A 21885-nucleotide genomic window follows, 5' to 3' on the forward strand; every position below is an offset into this window, starting at 1 on the left:
CTCTTGTCAAACCGCTTTGTGTTGAACCTTTGTGACTGTCAATGTCAGCAACTCAAAATACATGGTCAATATACAAAAACAAACTCACAATTTTATTTCTTATGCTTTAAAGTTATTTATTTATGCAATTATTAATAGTTTTTTTTTTTACCTAAATCAACCATACTTATGTACAATATATGCTGTTTATGTTTATATTTACACACCCACCCACACTCACACACAGACATATGTATATACACTGTGGGCTTAAAAGTTATTCATACCCTTGAATAATTTTATATAAATAACAATGTGTGTCTGTGTGTATAGTGCAGTAAGTCCAGTGGACTTCATAATGTTTGGGACAGTTATATATTTTTTTCTTGATTTGGCTTCATTCACCACAATTTTAGATTCATAATCAAACAATTCACATGGGATTACAGTGCAGATTCTTGGTTTTTATTAAAGGGTATCTTTATACATTTTTGTTTTACTATGTAGAAATGACAGCACTTTTTATACATAGCCCACCCCCCCCCCCCCACCCCACCCCCCATTTCAGGGCATCATAATAGTTTGGACAAATGGCTTCACAGGTGTTTCTGCTTAGTCAGGTGTGGTTAACTGCTTCCTTAGTACTGGTATAAGACAGCTTTCTGTATCTATTCTTGGCTTTTGATCCCCTTTGGAGTCTGATGTTGGTGTTTGTCAACATGAGGATCAGATTTGTGCCAATGAACGTCAAGGAAGCCATTATGAGGCTGAGAAATAAAAAAATAAAAAAACAATAGTCAGAGACATAGGCCAAAACTTTAGGTGTCTAAAAATAAATATACTGTATAAGGAACAGAAACATTTGCATCAGCTGTAAAGTATTGCATTGTATAAAATATACAGTGGCAAACTTTAAAAATGCATAAAAAACTATTTTGAACACACAAGATTTAAAAAAAAAAGACATATTACCTAATACAGTTCTGAAATTCAGCCTAATAGCTTTGTAGGAAACAGCCCTTCTACACATCACAAGTTTCTGAAGTTCTCAAAATCAACTGTTTAAACATCATTAAGAAGAAAGAGAGCACTGTGGTGAGCTCAGAAATTACAATGGGCCTGGTAGGCAAAGGAAGTAAAGGACTAAATAATTCTCACCATAATGAGGAAAAACACCTGTCCAACAGATTAGAAACTTTATTTAGGAGGCCGGCATGGATGTGTCAGTGACTACTGTCCACAGAAGACGTCACAATCAGGACTATGGAGACTACACTGCAAGATAACAACTATTGGTTCGCCAAATAAATAGGACAGTCAGCTTACGGTTTGCTAAGAAGTACCTAAAAGAGCCTGTAGAGTTCTGGAAAAATGGTCTTGTGGACAGATGAGACCAAGATCCACTTGTATCAGAGTAATGGCAAAAGCAAAGTGTGGAGTGTCCCAGAGATCCAAAGCACTCTCCCCTCATCTGTAAAACGTGGTGGTGGGGGTGTTATGGTTTGGGCATGTGTGGCTGCCACAGGTACTGGCTGACCTCTTCGATGTAACTGCTGATACCAGCAGCAAAATTAATTATTGAGTGTACAGAAGCATCTTATCTTCTCAAGTTCAGGCAAATACCTCCAAACTTATTGGACTGTCCTTCATCCTACAGCAAGACAATGATCCCAAACATACTGCTAATCCAACAAAGCCAAAAACTAGAAAACACCTGATCTGAATTGAATTCAACATGCATTTCATATGCTGAAGAGATAAATGTAAGGCAACTAGCCCCTGAAACAAGCAGAAGGCTATGTACAAAAAGTGCTGTCATTTCTACATGGTGAAGCCAAAATGTATACAAATACCTTTTAATTAAATCAGAGAATCTACACAGTAGAGGCAAAAAAAAAATAAAAAATAAAAAAAACAAGTCTTTGTCCCAAAGATTATGGAGCTCACTCTATTTGGATAGTGGCAACACTGAATCTGAAATGAATCACTGAATGTGAGGTTAAATTGTTGCCTGTCAGAAACTAACAGGAACTGAAGATGGCTGTGGTATATGCCTGGCAAAGCATAACCAGGGTTGCAGACTTCGTGCAGTCTTTGGATGCAAAGGATTTGCAACCAAGTATGATCATTTCAGATTGTGTTAATTTGTCCAATTGCTTGTGCTCACATAAAATGGGGGCAAAATGTATGAACAAGGCTGTAATTACCACATGATGTGGATGTAAGTGCCTGCAAAACTGACAGTCTGCACTTTAACCTCACATCCCTTGTCCCATTTCAAATCCAATAAGCTGGACTACAGAGCCGAAATAACAAAAATTGTGTCAATGTCTAAATACCTGTGGACTGCACTGTGCAGTACGTAGATGCACACCCACACATGTACAGCCAGCAAACAGTACAAATTTAAGGCAAACTCAGGACCAAGGGCAGTGTTTACAAATCTTAGAAAGTTTGGGATACTTGAATCAGGTGGTTGTGTGAATAGTATAATGGTTGAGGAGCAAGGATGGGAACCATGACAAAAAATGAATGAAAAATGGCAGATCTCAATAACACTTGATACCATATTTTATAGTCTAATGGAATATAGTTATGGACAAGCTCATCATTGGTATTTTTGGTGATAAAAAGGCAATACCAGTGTTAATTCCACTGCATATGATCAGTGCATTTTACTTTGAGAATCATTTTTTTTTGTTGGGGTGAACTGGTGGTTACAATGAAGGAGAAAAAGTTTCATATATAGATAAGTACATTAAAAATAAAACAGGTTCCTGCTTTGAATCTTAAGTTTGGTTGGGGAAAAAAGGAAATTGTTAAGGGAAAATGCAAGCAATGTTCTCAGAAGCATGCATCAAAGGCTAGCATTAATATTTTCTAGTGATGTTAGAACATTTGTGGCTCAAACTAAATAAAACATGCAATCACTTCTAAAACATTTGCTTTGTGCATTTACATACCTTTTTTTCCATGCAAAAAAATACTGCTTGTGTACTTGAATTAATTTTGTTACACCAATATTCTGTATTTTAAATTTTTTTTATCAAGGGTATGAATTCATTTAAAACCCACTGTTTAAACATGTATGTATATACTGTATAAGGAACAGAAACATTCAGCTCAGCTGTAAAGTGTTGCATTGTATAAAATATACAGTGGCAAACTTTAAAAATGCATAAAAACAATTTTGAAACACACAAGATTAAAAAGTTACATATTATCCAGTACAAGTCTGAAATTCATGTGCAAAAGTTTGCAAGTCTAATAGCTTTGTAAGAAACAGTTGTAAATAATACCCCAGAGCCTTTTACATCTTTCACAAGTTTCTGCAGTTCTCAAAAGCTTATTAAAGCAACAGTGCAGCCTAACTGGTATTAATAGTGCAGGTACCAGACCCTAACGATTATTTGACATGGAAGTTTCTCAAAATTCACATAATCATTAATTCAGTTCATTATGTTCACCCTAATAAATGTATAACTATATATTTTTGTTTACCCAACACTTGAGGGCTTGATTTATTCAAACACTGTTGGATGTAAGAGAAAAATAATTTCACTAGTACATATTCACATACTTGCAAGACCTATTTCTTGGGAAAACAAGTATGAAAACTTGATGAAATATTATGACTTTAAATTAATCGCCAAATTAATTTAAGTAATTTCTATTATTTGAATTTCAATAGACGTGCTTTGTCCACCAAGTTGCCTGAATTTAATCAACCCTTTAACTGCAGAAAAGGCCATTCAAGCCAGTACCACCAGCTGTTACAAAATTCATTTCCTGTCACCAATAGAATGTTAGAAAATATGCTAGAGTATATATGATATAAGAGCAAACGTTCTAATTTCAGGGAATATTCAGGCAAAGACATGCAATTCATTCATACAAGCAACTGACTCATTCTAAAAATCAAGTCATTTAACATTCTAATTCTGAATGTGTCAATTTATTCATTTTTCATAATATGTATACTTCTTGCACCCAATATTTGGAATATTCTGGAAGTACACTGGTGGGTGATGCCAGTGTTTAAGGTATAATGGAGTACTGATAACTATTACTACTCTGCTGTTACAAAGATGGAAGCCCTAAAATGAATCCATGTACTTGCAACCCAGCGAGACTATTATGAACTTTCCGTCTGTTTTTAATAAAGTGAGTTAACTCAGACTTTTTCAGAGGCAAAGGCTAGTATTTTAAAAGTATGTGAATGAAACATTATTTATATACATCCTTTATATCATATTTGGAAAGTTTTGTTCAATTTTAAATCTAACTCAATGTTTATGTAAAGCATGTTTTTCCTTAAAAAAAAAATAAGGCAAGGCATACAGAATAATGTCAAATGGTGCCCTTACAGGACAGCACACCAATTTAGGAGCATAGTTGGATAAATGAAGAATAGACAATGGTAATTACCATAATGTTTATATTGAAAGGTGTTAATATTGAAGGTCAAATTATAATGTTCAATTACATATTCATGTATTGGTGCCAGATTTCTCTCTTGTTCCATAAATTCTTTAAAAATGTGTAATCCCCCAGTTCCAGCTAATAATTAATTTACATATTATTGCTTTATTAGTCCCAATAAGAAACTTCAGGTAAGAATATTATAATCATATGATTCAGATGAAAAAAACTAATATTCCTTATTATGACACAGGGGTTTGCACCAATAAAACTGTCTATTTTAGGACAAGGTGTTAACCTTTGACAGCATAACATTTACTGCAAGTTAATGATTTTGTTGTCGGTGGGTTCGTAACCAGTTTTTCATTTGTAAGCATAAATGTTTTAATCTCCAGCATTAGGCACAACGTTCCATCTGGATTGAGAGCCTCTTAATTGGCTAAATATGGTACTTAGCATCTGTTAACATTTTTTATAACAGCTGAATCATTTTTCAGCTGTACAATAAACTGGAGTCTAAGCGCGCTGGGATATTTGAACATTAAAGCACTGATGTGCCATTGCACACTTTTGTCCTTTACAAAACCAAAACAAACTATAAAAGTGCTATTAATTGCCTAGGAGCATGCCAGTGTAACACCTGATTACCACTGAAATGAGCTATGTTGGACATGCAACAAGGAATACATCCCAGCGTGCATTTCTGTACTGTAACAAGCATGAAAGGTGCCTTGTGTCGCTGGCAGTGAAACGCCTGCAGTACATATACAAATTATGTACGATGAACCATGTCTTAACATATTTGAAAGATAGGGAGAAAGTCTACAGTATTCATTGCATATGACAATACAGTATCCTTCTAGACCCTGAGTCAAGCAGTAGAGGATTCTGATTCGCAATGGAGATAGGCAGTCAATAGAGCTGAGACAACAGAATACTACTTCCCTGGAAGACCAGGATCAGAAACTGGCCTGTGGAGTCCAGACATTCCTGTGTTACTGGGGGAGGATTCTGGGAGGGAGGGGTGTCGCATTGGAAGCAGGGGAGGCTTAGGCCGCTGCGGATCAAGGGCAGGCATTGGGTCCTGTTTGTGTCCGTGGTCTGATTCTAAATTCTGCTCCATTGGTGCTGTGGGGTTCTCGCCAGGAGCTGTGTCCATCTGGACTGTGCATGACAAGGACTCTTTGGATTTCTTGTGGGACACCTCTAAGCTGACGAATTCAGGACACTGTAAAACAGACATACAGATAAACACTCATTGCCATTTCCTCTCATGCTATGCTATGCTGAAAGATCAAATGTTATATGTCTCCAAAGATGCACTACATGGTCAAAAGTATGTGGACACCTGACATCCAATATCTCATCCAAAATTAGAGGCATTAATATGGAGTTGGTATAACAACCTGCACTCTTCTGGGAAGGCTTTATACCAGATGTTGGAGCATAGCTGCTGGAATTTCTTTCCATTCAGCCAGAAGAGCATTAGTGAAGTTGGGCACTGATTGAGTGATTAGGCCTGGGTCACAGTTGGCTTTCCAACTGATCCCAAAGGTGTTGGATGGGGTTGAGATCAGAGCTCTGTGCTGGCTAGTAAAGTTCTTCCACACCAATCTTGACAAAACCATTTCTACATGGACCTCGCTGTGTGCCCAGGGGCACTGTCATGCTGAAACAGGAAAGGGTCTTTCCCAAACTGTTGGAGAAGCACAGAATCATCTAGAACAGAGGTGGGCAACGAGGACTGTATCCGTTTCTGGCTTTCATGCCAACTTCTGGCCTTAATTACTCAATTAGCCCTTAATTTTTACATAATCTGACAGTCTTGATAAGCGCTTGAATGACAGACGAAGACTGTTTTCGTGACCCTGTATGAAATGTGTTGCTATGATCTAATCTACGAGTGAACCGGTGTTGTTGTATGCAGCCAGGGTAACTGGTGGAAACAAAAACATGCATACACACCGGCCCTCCAAGAACGGAATTGCGCGCCCTTGATCTAGAATGTGATTGTGTGCTGTATCATTAAGATTGCTTTCACTGGAACTAAGGGGCCTAGCCCAAACTCTGAAAAACAGCTCCTGACCAAGGGGTGTCCAGATACTTTTGGTCATATAGTGAACTAGCATGATGCATGATAGTGATCATGGTAGAGTCTGTGTCAGTCCTATCTGCATATGGGAAGGCATTGCAGCATGTTTAGAAAAGTAAGTAGCGGTTAGGGGAAAGTAAGAGAGAAAGGAATTGAAAAGGTAGGGACTAAAAAAGTTGGAAACGCTATACGGAAATGCCACAATGATACATTTTCTGATTTTAATTATTTAAGAGAGATTACCAGATACCCATTTAAAAAATATATTTGCAGATAAGGAATTGAATCAATTCTGTTACTCTCAAAACTTTCCAATCTTCCCAGAAACACTAATTGAAAAGATAATGATCAAATTTTTCTTAATAAAAGGATTAACAGCAAAATTATACAGCACTATAAATAATGAATTTAACTATAATTATATTTAAAAAAAATATTAATGGAAAAGAGATGTTCAACATGAACATTCAGTTAAAGAATGCGAACATCTTTCACAGAATTCACAAAAAACTGACTAATACAAAACACAGTTACAATTCAATATTATGCACCACATTTGCCACACTCCACACAGAGTGCATCAGTTTCATTATAATACCTATGACAAATTTCCTAGATTTGATATGCAAAAGCAAAGGGCAGATCTTATATGTATGTACTGTATATACGCTTTTGAGAACTGTAATACTTTTGAGGAAAAACAAAATATACGCATGTTTAAAAACAGAGTCTGAATTGCCTGTCGATATTGTATGAGTGTGTGAGTGAGTGGTGTTTGCCCTCCGATGGATTAGAATGAATTTAATCCATTAGAACATCATTGGGCGGCACGATGGTGCAGTGGATAGCACTGCTAGACTTCTGTGTGCACAGCACAGTCCAAAAATAGAATTCTTGACTAATCTGAAGGTAGCAGGCTTGTAAGGACAGATTTTAATTACTGCTTTTCATGAATAGTTCATTTTTATATTCTTTATAATTAGCCCTTTGGAATGTGTGGACACTGGCGCCCTCATTGTAAAATAATCCCTGCTGAGTACAGACGTGCTAGTCTGATATTTACAATGGAACATTCTGTATATTGAAAATTCTGCTAGTGTCTGTTGCTTTGTTTTAATTAAATTACAATAAATGCATAAAATGACATCTACAAGCATTTGGCTGTGTTTGAGAAGCTTCTATATTAATTCAACATACAGTGAGCACAAAATGACATTAAACATAACTGTCGGGAGAGTAGAAGCAAGAAGCTTTTGCTACAGATGCCTTAGCCTCCAGGCTAATGCCTGTGTGGTTTTTTCACTATTCATGTCATGGGTTTGGGGTGCAGTTCCGATTTTGGCCTCCCGGCCTGATTATTACCTCATTGGACGCACCTGTTTCCGTTTATTCCTCCCTATGCCGTGATTTCGGCCACCTGCGTCATGCAAGGCTATTTAAGACGCTGTCTAACTTTCAGTCCTTGCTTCAGTGTCAACTTAAGTTCACATTGAGCCGGTAAGGTATTCAGAGCCTGTTTAAAAGCCTCCTTTTCTCCCGCTTCTCAAGAAGCGTTTCTCCCTCAAAAGGTTTGTATTTCGGTCTGTGTTTCTGGGCTTCATGCCGGCAGACTGTTAGAGCTTTACCTTTTCGTTTTCCTAAGCTGCGTCTTAGGTTCTTTGGTATCTCGGTGTTCGACCCCCAAGTTTTCCTTTTTGTTTTGGGTCTGAGCTGTGACTCCGTTACGTTGGGTTTCCCTGGTTTCTATCCCAACTATTTTCGTTCCTGAGTGGTGCTCAGTGTTTTTCTTTCTCTGTTTCTTGCCCTTGTTTTTACAAGGTTGTTTTCGGTTTGGCCGTTTTTTAAGGCTTGACAGGGAGTTTGAGTTTTCACTCCTGTCAGTCTGTTTTATTTTTCCCCTTCCTCATTTTCTCTAGCCTCAGTGTCTTATCACCTCAGTAATAAGCTTTTCAAGTCCCTGTACAGTGCGTGTGCTCCTCCGACACTCCCCCCTCCCTCACAATTCAGACCAGATTAAGAGCATTTGCAGGGAGTTAAAATAGACCATTCAAGCTGAGGTCCAGGGGTCCTGATCCAATCTAAACACAATCATGCCATTTTCTCTGTCAGTAATGACTAAATATTATGCAAGGATGCCTGTGGCTGGAAGAGAGAAGCTACAGCCATACGATTCAGCACCAGCAGCCTGTCAAATTCTCCTTTGTGAGACCTGTGTAGATCCCCTATATTGGTTTGTTAATGTGAATGATTCCCTGTGATCTAACTGTCAATTTTGGGTGGAGAATTGTCTATCATCCCAACACTACCCCTCCCATATATGATCATATGTCTGATATATACACTCATGTACATCTTTATGTACAAGTCTTTAGTGGTCTTCTTAATGAGAAGAAGCCTGCTCCACCATCACATAAAAAGGCTGGGAACACTGAGGTATTTTACACATCAGGCCAACCTACCTGTCTGTCTGCCAGCCTGCCAGCCTGCCTGTCTGTCTGTCTGTCTCGAGGCATGCTTCAAAGACCAAACATTCTTTGTTCTTATTTTATTCATTTGTGTTTGCTGTAAGTCCCCCCCCCCCATAGTTCCCATGGTAACAGAAAAGTATTTTCCCCACTGCTCTCAATTATTGTATTATTATATCATTAAATTATTATCAGTAATATTTATTCAATATATTTTCTAAACTATTTGATAAGAATTTCAACCTTGGTTTTTCACTCATCTATATTAAAAATGGCTGGTCTTTTGACCAGCTATCTACTTTTTACTATCTTGTAATAGCTCCACTGGAAGCAGACTGTTTTGCGCTAGCGTATATAAAAATATTGAAACGGTTTACTATGAATAGACTCAAAACCACCTGGTACAGTATTAGTCCTTGTTGTTACTAAGGGATGGGTTTGGATGCGTTTTTAAGTCCCTCAGGCCTGTACCTGTGTTGAGGTGGGACTGAATCTCCTGTCAGTCTTAATGGCTGTGACCGGCTGGACCTGGATGGCAGACCTCTGGTACTCCGGACTAGCCGTCACCGTGCTGTAGGCGGGGGGGCCCAGGGTAGACTGCCTCTGCAGCAGCTGAAGGATGGTCTGAATGTCTGACGTCATCTGCGACTCTAGTCTGAAATGGGGGGGGTGGGGGGGGACATTTTTATTGCACATTATTTAACTGAGTTGCTCAGTAAGTGCTGAACAAAATGTTTTCCAGATAGAAATGAAAAAACAGCAAAACCCAGTGCCTAAAGGAGTAAAACTGTTAAAGGGTTCCCTACCTCATAGACAGGCTGTTCAAGAAAAACTCCCAGAAGAACAATGAAATAGAAATAATGTCACATGCATCCATTATATTACTGCCATTTAGCAGATGCTCTTACCTAGAGCTACTTAGTTTTTTTTCTTCAAATTAGTACAATGATACTCTTATCGTGAATGGCATTTCTTAAAGTGATCATGTGTATGTCTTGTCAGTAATACCCTCTTATCACTGTAGGGGGTGCTCATACTCAAGTAATTTACCAAACAGACTCCAAACCGTGTTTTCAAAATTTAATCACGGCTCCTAATACGATTGGAGAGCTTAACTGTGCAGCTTCAGTCTAATACTTACAAACAATTTTTTGTCCGCTGATATTTCTTGACAAATTTAATAACAGTCTATTTAAAAATAATGCAGCCTGTGTTTTATCTCAGCCTATGTTACAGTTTTATTAAAGCATCTGCATATGTAATACTTTTTCTTGAACATTTAGGAAATTATACATTTGTAGCGCAACTGGGATCACACAAGATTTCTGCTTGCAGTAATGCAAACTGCAATCTCTTTCAATAATCTGACTAAACCTGTGTTTTTTAAACAATTCTGAGCAATTCTTCCTGTCAGACGCTACAGTAATATGACTTCCTAAGTACCTTCTGGTTTTCTGAAAAGAGCATGGTTTTGAAAACAACCAGTGAGGCTGTTGATGACTTTTTGGGGATATACATGTATTGCAAGTATTATACTGAATAATTATGGTGGAATGTAAAAAAAATTCAATTAATGTCATGAAAGAAAACAAAGGTACAGTATGTCTGAAGAAACAAAATGACTGTATCAGCATTTGCAGAATGTACTCCATGTTAAGTCTGAATTTGAATGTGCTCCATGCATCTGAAAGATTAGCTGTGAACAAACCAGCAGAGAACCAGCAGAGAACAGCCTGAAAAACAAGGCACCCTGATGCTCTCGCACATCAGGAAACCAAAGAGAAGCAACAAATCAGTAATTTGAGGCCCAGAACAATTGATCTCCCCTGAAGTCAGTCTTAAGAAGGATGACTATAATGACATGGCCTCCCCAGTAGACTCTCAGACTTCAGAAGCCAAGGTGGGATTATAACCTCAGCTCCAGCCGCTAGTGAGGGTTCCTAATCTTCCGCTAATATGCAGACTTTTTTGACCAGGGATTAATTGTCTTTAGGCCTGGTGAGGCTGGTACAGTGCAGCTCAGATCAATTCTGCATTCCATAGTTCTGCCAGGCAAGGGTGAGCCAAGGCTTGATAGTGCCACAGATTCCACAGACCCTGTATTTTAACAGGTTCTAGTTAATGTAAATATAGTATTAAATCATATTTACAAGATGAGCCATGCAGTCATGGCAAATGGTAAATGGACTGAATTTATATATCGCTTTTATCCAAAGCGCTTTACAATTGATGCCTCTCATTCACCCATTCACACACACACTCACATGCCAACGGTGAAAGGCTGCCATGCAAGGTACCAGTCAGCTTCTTGGGAGCAATTAGGGGTTAGGTGTCTTGCTCAGGGACACTTCGACATGCCCAGGGCAGGGGATCGAACCAGCAACCCTCCGACTGCCAGACAACAGCCATCTTACACCTCCTCATGAGAATCAATGTTACAGACACCAGAATATCTCATCCATCTTTGTCTCCCTGGACTTGGTACAACATGATCAGATGGAGGTTTACAGCACTGCTGACATTCCTGTTGCCACTGGGCCTTTAACCTCGCAAACCCTTCTTTGGTGCCTCCTTGTTTGGTTTGGTAGAAATGCAGTGTCTGCGATGGTGTTTGGAGTCTATCCACCTACCCAGTGCCAACTGTATATAAACTTACTGGAAACCAGGGAAGATTATTTACCCCTGGAAAACTTATTTTTTGCCTCATCAGAATAGCCCTCCTTCTCTAAAACTTACTTGAATTAAGCGAATATGTCCCCAAACACCTAGCTTCTGTGAGCACTTTTGACATGCATGGACTTTTTATTATGGTTTCATAGCTTCTCTTCAAGGAAGAAAGACTCCCAGGAGATGGATCTCATTAGGCATTGCTTTATGGAAGTTTAGGTCCATTTGTCTCCTAACCCAAATGGCCAGGAAAGCAATAATATACATTACTGCGGTCAATGCCTCTAATGAGTCCAAGCTCATACTGATAGCAACACACTGTGCCACAAGCAGATGGTTCCACACAATTTAATTCTTCCTGTCAGGAAAGCATGGGAGGTACCCCACACAGACCCTTGACACACTGTAACACCTGGGCATTCAACACATGGTGAAATCACTGCAGAACACTAGAGCCTACTCCACTACAACACTTTTAGATAGCAGTTTTATTAATGGTGGCATGAAAAGCAAAGGATGGGTGCAACGAATATCAAAGCAGCTCAGCATTTGCGCAGTTCCAGGAGTGTCTCCCGGAGACAGGAAGGAGAGAGTCTAGCCGCCACTGCCGTGATGAGAGTGCCCACCGGGACTCAAGCTATGCTTCATTAGCTTTATGAAAGGGGTTCACCATCTAACAAGGACCTCAGGGGGATCTGGAGTCTCCTCAAGGCCCTCTCTAAGCCTGCCTCTCAGCCCCTCAGAGAGCACTGACCTTAAATGGCTGTCTCTTCAGGCAGCCCTTCTGGTAGCAATTGCTTATGTTAAAGGAGCTGCCAACATTCGAAAAAATTCTGGCAAGCGTAAGCATACACCAGAGGTCACATTGACGCAGAATTCTGCATTTTTCAAGCAGAAAAAATGAAAAATTAAGAATAAATGTGTGCTAAATTATGGAAATGTAAGTATATTAATCCTGATATTCAATTAAATTTTTAGTTGAGAAATATCTATTCATTTGGAAAATCCAGGCAGAGTTTGTATATTCTACAAAGACTGTAGTCTACAAACACCTGGGAAACAGGTGCACATTTGGCATGGCGCACATTCATTTAGCTTACAAAATAAACACACATCTCTAATCCACTCACAGAAATGTCAACACTCTTGATTGATAAGCTAATGTAAAGTTTTATGCTTTTTGTTTTCGACTGTAAATATATAAAGTTTTGACAGCAGTGGTAAAGTGATTTAGTGAACTGATGCAGGCAACCCCTATGCAAGAGTTTTGACAGCAGTGGTAAAGTGATTTAGTGAACTGATGCAGGCAACCCCTATGCAAGAGTTACAGTAGCTTAGCTACATTACAGAATACTTGATGAGCAAACCAGCTTGCAACGTCACTTTCAAAAATGTTGGCTCCCACATTGATGCCATCATGTTAATTTTGGACTACTACTACTACATATTACTAATGTACAAACAACCACCCACAAGTAAACAAACACACATGGCTAAACAAACACACACCAGACATATGCAAATGGTATCCCTGATGTTCAACTGTACCCAATTCAATTTGCCAGCAGCCATACCACCACAGCCAGCAACCATACCACCACACAAGTGTGGGCTTGGTTAGTACTTGGATGGGAGACCACCAGGGAATACTGAGTTGCTGCTGGAAGTGGTGTTGGTGGGCCAGCAGGGGGCAATCTTCTCTCTGGTCAAATAAACCCCAATGCCCCAGTGCAGTAATGGGGACACTGTGCTGTAGGAGATGCCGTCATTTGGATGAGACGTTAAACCGAGGTCCTGACTCACTGTGGTCATTAAAGATCCCATGACACTATTTGCAAAGAGTAGGGGGTTCCCCGGTGTCCTGGCTAAAATCCCCGATCTCGCAAAAACTTGCCACGTAATCATCCCCTGATTTAATTGGCTAAAAAATGTTCTGTCCCTCCAGTGGAGCTGCTCAGTGGCCAACAATAGAGGATTGTGGTTGTACTGGGTAGCTCCCAGGTGTGAATGTGTATGAGTGTGAAGCAGGGCATTCCTGCAAAAGAGCATCCGTGCTCAGCGAACCTATCCTGGGTAAATAAAGGTTAAATAAAAAAAAAAATTTGTAAAATTTAGAGAGAGACCTCACAATTCAGTGGCATTCCGGTTTATGTAGGGATGACATAGCTCAGGTGGTGAGAGCAGTTGTCTGGCAGTCGGAGGGTTGCTGGTTCGATCCCTCGCCCTGGGCTTGTCGAAGTGTCCCTGAGCAAGACACCTAACCCCTAATTGCTCCCAACGAGCTGATTGGTACCTTGCATGGCAGCCTTTCACTGTTGGTGGGTGAGTGTGTGTGTGAATGGGTGAATGAGAGGCATCGATTGTAAAGCACTTTGGATAAAAGCGCTATATAAATGCAGTCCATTTACCATTTATGTGTAAATTCTGCAATTTTTAACCCAGATTCCGTCTGTGATTTCTGCAAAACAGTAATTATGAGACCCTACATAGTCTACTGCAGCCTACCTCATAAATTAAAACAATTAGCAATTGTCTATAGCCAGCTTCTCAACATTACAGAATATTTTCCAGCGCATGCTTTGGTAGGCTGCAAATAAACCTTCAAAATTCTTATATATTTCTGCACTGAAGTAACTGACATTCTATGTTCTGCACAATTCATAAGCAGCTAGCTCCTTTGTGTGGTTAACATTAGTATAGCCTATTATAAAATATAGCCTAAGATTACAAAAGTTACTTGAAATAAGAATGTTATGTCTCTTTGTTGCTAAGATGCTTCGTGATGAGACCGTTACATACTTTCATTTTCAAAGATAAGACGATTGATGCTGATGTCTCCACTTTCTTTGTTAGCCTTGAGCGATATATGGCTATAAATATTATGATTAATAAGTTGATTGTTAAATTTAACAAAATTATTATCTGTAGTTTAATGTGTATTAAAGTAGAGAAATTAGAAAGTATATTATTCTTAAAAACTCCTGTCTTTATGAATGCTAGTAATAATATGCTAATTCCGATATATTGTTGTAAGTTTAGATACACCCACAACATTGAAACAATGTAAGTTTGTAACAAACTTTATTTCTGTTATTTCTGTGCAGTTTTACAATAAATGATTGTGCCAGTAAAGTACCTGACCCTCATTTTACGAACCTGGAACTTTATTGGTGCTGTTCACCATCTGCTAACTCATACAAATGAAACTGTTAGCAGAGCAGAATATTCTATATTATAATCTATATTGATAGCTATATATATCTATATCTATATTGATAATGCCGACAACAATTCTCTATGGCAAAGGAGTGTTTCGCTCAGACTCAAAGAGGCTGTTTTAGGGGGATAGAATACTTTTATTTGCCTCAAACTATGGGAGGCGATATACAATGAGACTAAAATGTTTATTGGCCATTACATCAGGTCCTTCATGACATCATGAACCCAATAGCTCAGCGCCTGGTAAATTGAACTCCACCCATTCAATCCACACATAGGAACTGATGGAAATATTTAGACTGAAATAAGTCATTGCAAGGCAATTGATTTCTCTTACTGTTTGCTTATGCTTAATACATACATAGTAACCCCATACAATGTAGTCTAAAGCCATTCACGGATTTACCTTTACAGTCACTTAAAAAAATGTATTTTACCTGCCAATAGCTTTGGACAGCGGCTAACAGTGTCTATTGCATGACAAGAAGCAAAATAGGCCCTAATTTTGTATGCAAGGTTAATCTGTGAAACTGTGAATGAAGGTGTATCCACCACAATTGTGGTAATTTCCTGACTAGATGGTAATGCACCAGGTTTCATTATGTCCAACACGACTGGCTGATATCTTTCACTTTAATTCCTGTGCGTAAAGGTCATAGTGAATTGGTAGTCTTGTCATGTTCGATATCCCTGTCCCGAAATACACATTTATGGCAACTGAAAAAGCCTCCTTAGACAAATTATGTTGTCAAGACAGCCTATAAACTAGAGGAGCAAGATGTGTGTTTACTCAGTATATTCTCATTTTAGCAGTGGTTGAGCCTAAAATAAAATAGAACCTCAGAGACACAGAGCTCAGTGTTACGGACTGATAAACCATAAATACTCAACTCCCTCTATAACATTAGGTCTAACAAAAATTTTAAAAAAGTTGGGAGTTTGGATACATGAGAAGTAGCATAAGAAAACAGTGGAAATTTCTCGTTTACAATTCAACATGAATTTCACATGAAACATGAAATACAACATATTTCAGTTTCTGTATCTACATACTTGGGCTACATGCCTTATGAGATTTACTGTACAGCTTGTTATGTTTTTGTTTTGGAGAACACACAGACCTACAGTTTTTGTGCTACTAGTTGTAGTAGTATTGACTGTCCATTGCAGATCTGCAATTCTGAGCAGCAAGCATAGAGTTTTCCTGCAAAGGATGAGGTGTGTTGCTCCTACTCAGTTTCATGTGTTTATATGCATGCACAAATATTTATTTGTGTTTTTCTGCTGTGCACATCTAAGCAGGTCACCGTGTAATTCTTAGATGTAAAAAATGCCCCTCAGCTTACTGTCATATCAAATTAGTTAAGAAATGTGAGAGACTTCTTCAGAACATTCCAGAACACATTAATTGTCTTGCATTTAAATCACTCAGTTAGCACCACTTCCTGTTGTTCCTCATTTTCTGAAACTGCCCGAAAAGCATGGCTCATGGTTTGCAGTTTGCTAGTTAAAATTGCCAAAGAAATGAAACAGAAAACACAGTTTTAGTGCTTTCTTATAAATTAGTGAAGATGATAGTGAAGCATCTGAAAAATAGGAGTTTGAGAATGAGTGGTCCACTCCAGCTCCACAGGAGGGAGAGAACATTTTTTTAGCCAATTAAATCAGAGGATGATTACGTGGCAAGTTTTTGAGAGAGCCAGATCTGGGATTTTAGCCAGGACACCGGGGAACCCCCTACTCTTTGCGAATAGTGTCATGGGATCTTTAATGACCACAGTGAGTCAGGACCTCTGTTTAACGTCTCATCCAAAAGACAGCATCTCCTACAGCACAGTGTCCCCGTCACTGCACTGGGGCATTGAGGTTTATTTGAGCAGAGGGAAGATTGCCCCCTGCTGGCCCACCAACACCACTTCCAGCAGCAACACAGTATTCCCTGGTGGTCTCCCATCCAAGTACTAACCAAGCCCACACTTGCTTAGATTCAGCCAGTCGGCAGGAGCAGAGTGCGTGGTGGTATGGCTAACTGAAACACTCCCTAATATAATAAAAGCCACATTTATTTACCAGTACATACATTTTCTTGTATAGTTGTGCTAACAGGCTACTCATGACACCTTGAGTGGTTAAAAATGCCATTGAGTGGCAAATCATCTTTGTTTCTGCAATCGGCATGATACTGTGGTTTAATAAAATTTGAAGGGCACAAATGTGGAGCTGCATTAGAGCACCTCAACCCTGCAGTCAATTCCTGTTCTCAGGAACAATGCTGTTAGTCCCACACTCACTACCGGCGTACCAGTTCTTAACCACCACAATTGTGATTTTTCATATTAAGTCATTGAATTTGGTGGAAATGTCTGTGGACTTATCCTCAGAATCATTGCTTGTTTGGCCAGAGGAAGGTAAAGACCTGGATTACACCTGGTTTGATTATTGGCCAATTCAAACAATGATGTATGGCTACAAAATGAAAGTAGCCCATTCTAAAATAAAGTCACAGGGATCTAAGTAAAATTTCAATTGAAATGATTTCAATTATTTAAAACCAGACAAATCAGAAAGGAGGGAAAATAATTTGTAACTCTACCTTTGTCACCAGAATAGGGCCCCTTGTGCCAGCAAATATTTCACATAGCAAACATTTTCCAATTTCAACCTTTCGCTAAACTCAAGACAGACAGGAGAGTCACGATTTTGGACAGAACTGCGGGCGAAAGACAGCGCAAGTGTACACGTGTGTCGGGGGAGTAGACCGGCGAAATGTGTCAGAGACCGGAGAAGGGGAAGTGTGCTGAGGCAGGATTCTGCCAGCGCTGCGTCACCTGGTTTCATTTTTTTCTGTTTTTGCTGTGATCATCGCTGCTATAAATACCAGGCAGCATCAGACCCGCTTTGCGAGAGCGGTTTGTTATTATTGCCGCTCTCTGCTTAATCATGTGCTTTGAGGGGGGGGAGGGGGGGGGGGGGGGGGGGGGGATTGATGTTGATGCAGTTAGATATTTACCCAGGAGCGAGGTTTCTGTTGCCGCGGGCTACGTTTGTGACAGCCTGCCGCTGTGTTATGCTTTCATATTTCCCTTCCGGGCCTGTTTCAGACCCAGCAAAACCAGAGCACATCAGCAGTTAATGCGGAGCTGTTTGGACCTCGACGCCGCGTGTTCTGCCTCCAAGCTCTTTAATGGCTGCTTTTATTATCCAGGGAGATGCAGGTGGACATTAATTAAAGGTACACCGTGCACTGACACTAAGTTGTTTTTTGAGAGGTTTTTTAAACACGGGATCGCTTGCAGAGACATAGTAGACGCAGAGGACTGTGATGACACATCGTTAGATGCTTGCAAAAGACTTTCAAAACAACAAGAGAAGGTACAGTAGGTGGAACGGCCTGTTGCCGTTGTTAACCTTCCTTATATCTTTTCATGAGGAGGGAAGCATAAACTGGACACACATTAATTAGATGGATCTGAGAAATGCTAATGCAACTGGTGAAAAATTCTTATTAAAAAAACTGAGAGTATAAACCTAGGTTATTTGCAACAGGGTGCGGTTATTTGCAACAGGGTGCGCAATTCAGGTTAGGTATCTTGCTCAAGGGTACATTGGCAGTGTCCAGGAATTGAACCTATGACCTTTCGGGTTACAAGCCCAGTTCCTTACCCACTGTGCTACACTGCCGCCCCAGTCTTGAACGCAACCCGCAGAGCGCTCACCTGTTCAGGTGCTCCTGCAGCAGGTCCAAACGGTGCTCCACCTCCCCGTACGTGATCTCGCTCTCCGTCTCGTCCGCGGCTCGCACGTCCTGCAGCCGTGCCGACTCGTCCGGATCTTCCCTGGGCCTCTTGCAGGACCACTCCTCAACGTGCAGGTCTGCCGGAGGAGGAAACAGGCAAACGAATGCAAACGGCGGGCTTCTACGCGCGGGTCCACCGCCATTAATCACTCGTGAGCGAGCCAACCGAAATAGAGCGCTATTAATCTTCCCCGGGGCGGTTTTTTTTTGCTTCGGCCCCGTCGTTAGTAATTCATTAGCTCTGCGTCGCCTGAGGACTTTGCGGCGAGAGAGGGACGCAGCGGTCTAGCGTGTGACCGGAACACGCAGGCCCGGTTGGATTATCTCGGGCGGACACCTGCGAAAGCCAGCCCGACGCTGATCGATGCGACCGATTGTGCTCGGCGGGTCCGGACGGCCGACCGGACGGCTCTTTTATACTCGCGCTAAAAAAGCCTGGCTATGAACCGGCATCTCTGACATAAGCAGCGCTATATTCCTTTGTGTCACCCAGACATCGGTCATTTATGGATTTAAAAAGGGATAAAATGGAAAGAGACAACGTTAATTAGGGACGCTCGACCTGATGGGCCTCAAGCAGCTCGGCAGTTAAAACGGTACAGAAAGAGCCAGATGTTAAAACGCTCCTGCTGGGAACGATTCAGCGATAAAATGATTTAGGGCAAGAATCACCCACTGCTGTGTCAATCCAATTTCATAGCCCCCTCATGAACTCATGAACATTTAATTGTGACTGGCACTGTGCAAGTGTGCGCATGTTTGTGCTTGAGTGAGAGCTTTATAATCACCTACTCTATGTAATCTATCTCAACAAAAAGCATTTTCAATGTTAAAAGGAATAGTTTCACCTTTATCTTAAGTTTCAGCCATATCTTTCAGGAAACTAAACACGCCATTGTTCTCAGAACAATGCTTCCCACATTTTCTTAGGGCAACAAAAGATTTTTCAGCTTTTGTTCTACTTGCAAGTTTACTAGCCATGTCTGTGAAGGGCTACTTTCATTTAAACCGTTTGAGGATAAGCTCATATATCTATAGCAGTGGATATCTATTTAATCACCCACATTCATAGAATTGCCACAAAAGATTAAAGGAGCAAAAACTTAAGCATATCATTTTAATTAAATTTATGTATTTATACAGTGAGCTCCAATATAGTGTTATAGGGAAATATTTTGGTAGCACTTTCTATGAAGCAAAACATAATATAATATAATGCCTTATAGGTGTATTTATAGTGCCTCACTGCTATAAGCACTCATAACAACTCATAGGCAATTATAACAGCCTTTATAATGTTATGTAAATCATTGCTATCACTAACTGTAAGACCAAAGGGTATAATGTATTACACCCAGCTTGCTTGCAAGCTGTATGGTGCTATGTATGTATATATGTATGTATGTACACACATACTTAGTGACATACAGTTCACTAGCAAGCTGGGGTATAATACGCTACAGGTACTGACTCACTTGTCTTCATTGATGATATAACTGCTGATAGCAGCATCAGAATGAATTCTGAAGTGCACAAAAGCATCTTATCTGCTTCATCCTAAATCAAGGCAATGATCCCAAACATACAGCTAAAACCGTGAAGGAGTTTTTCAAAGCCAAAAACTGGGAAATTCTTGACTGGCCAAGCCATTCACCAGATCTGAATCATATTTAGCATGCGTTTTATATGCTGAAGAGGAAATGTAAGGCAACTAGAAAAACAAGCAGGAGCTGAAGATGGCTGCCATACAGACCAGGCAGAGCATCACCTGAGACAATACAGTACAGAGCCAAATAAAAAATAAAAAAGTTTTTGTCCCAAAAATTATAGAGCTTACTGTATATTTGTTTCCAAAAGAGGGTGCGGTGAGCAGTGCTAACACCTCACAGCAAGACGGTATTGAGTTTGAATCCCCGCCAAGGCTCTTTCTGTGTGGAGTTTTCATGTTTCCCCCCCCCCCCATCTGACCATGACCAGCAGTAAACAGTTTAGAAAACAACTCTTCTCAGGTATGAATCAGCATCAGTGTTATACATTCTGCGCTATTTCAATTATTACAATTCAAGTCGTCCGATGTCTACGGGTGTTTACCCCGTAGCCAGCGATGTCCCCAGCAGAGGCAGCAGGCGCCGTGGCGACACAGCACTGTGAAACCGCCGCCATCGAGAGCCGCGGCCTCTAATCTCCTTAAAGAAAGCGCTCTGAGGAAGAGCTTCAGACGGCGCGGCGTGACGAGCAGCCGGACGGCCGGGGCGGCGGAATCACGGACCTCCCCCCTTCCCAAGGAGTCACTTCAGGACACGCCCGCCTCTCAGCGGCACAGAGGCATTAGCGTCCTCCAGACGAGAGGAGCGGAACGCCGCGTGCGCGCCGGGGACGCATTCGGCGAAGGCGGCGGGGCGGCGGATTTCGCCAAAGCCTTTAAAACGGGGCCGCGGCGTGACTTAAGCTTTCGAAAAGAACCGGCTCTGCAGAGGCTTCCCTCTGCTCCCGTTTTCAGCACCACTACGGCACACCCCTCCCCTCCCCCCTCCCCTCCCCACCTGTGCAGAGTCAGCAGGCGGTGTGCTGCGACAGATGCTTTGTTTTCAGCGGCAGAAGTCGGTTTCTCTTACGTAGCGGTGTGTTGTCGCAGTCGGCGCTGTCTCATGGACTCTGCCCTGGCTGCTGTCCTGTCGCCTGCTGGATAATTACGCGGCTGGTCCTGAGCATTTGTAATACTTTAACTAAGTCAGGAATATAATTTTTAATTAATGTTTTTTTTTTTTTTACGGACCACTGCCGAGAGTTTATGGAGGATGAAGTTTAATATCTACTTAAACGGATGTGTCAGCAGTCCACACCCCATAATGATGTAATCCTCCTGTGATGCTGAGAAGGGGGGGGGGGGGGGGGGGGGGGGCTGCTTCTCCTCTTTGGTCATCTCCTCTCACAGCCTGTGCATCCTTCAGAACCAGGGACAGCAGCAGCCTGTATACAGGCAGGCTCTAATCAGGCTGTGATGGGACAAAAGGCCTTTTCACCATTGTTATGAAAACAAACTCTTGATGAACATGCTTCAAAAACTTCTTAAGGTTCCGCATCAGCATCCAGGTGCGACATCACGTTAAAACGCCAGACAAAAGGCACAGAACAGAAGTGGTATCACTGGAGAAACCACAGATTGATTTTACCCCAGGCCGGCCAATAGAGAATGGGCTTCCCCTCTGTAGCTGGGTTTCCCCAGAGATTTCTCACCAGTGGGG

General features: G+C 40.8%; 1 protein-coding gene across 4 annotated transcripts in view; it reads right to left on the reverse strand.

Moving 5' to 3' along the window:
- Positions 1-540: 540 nt before the first annotated feature.
- Positions 541-21885, reverse strand: part of LOC118224144 (potassium voltage-gated channel subfamily H member 7-like) — a 97898-nt gene continuing 76553 nt past the window's right edge. For all 4 annotated transcript variants that reach the window (XM_035411359.1, XM_035411358.1, XM_035411357.1 and 1 more), the window contains 3 exons: positions 18561-18717; positions 9430-9613; positions 541-5629 (listed from right to left, as the gene is read on the reverse strand). In XM_035411359.1, coding sequence (XP_035267250.1) covers positions 5339-5629; positions 9430-9613; positions 18561-18717 — 632 coding nt within the window. In that variant the 3' untranslated portion in view covers positions 541-5338. The remainder of the gene's footprint in view (positions 5630-9429; positions 9614-18560; positions 18718-21885) is intronic.

Source organism: Anguilla anguilla, chromosome 3, assembly GCF_013347855.1.
Source record: "Anguilla anguilla isolate fAngAng1 chromosome 3, fAngAng1.pri, whole genome shotgun sequence".
Taxonomy (NCBI): domain Eukaryota; kingdom Metazoa; phylum Chordata; class Actinopteri; order Anguilliformes; family Anguillidae; genus Anguilla; species Anguilla anguilla.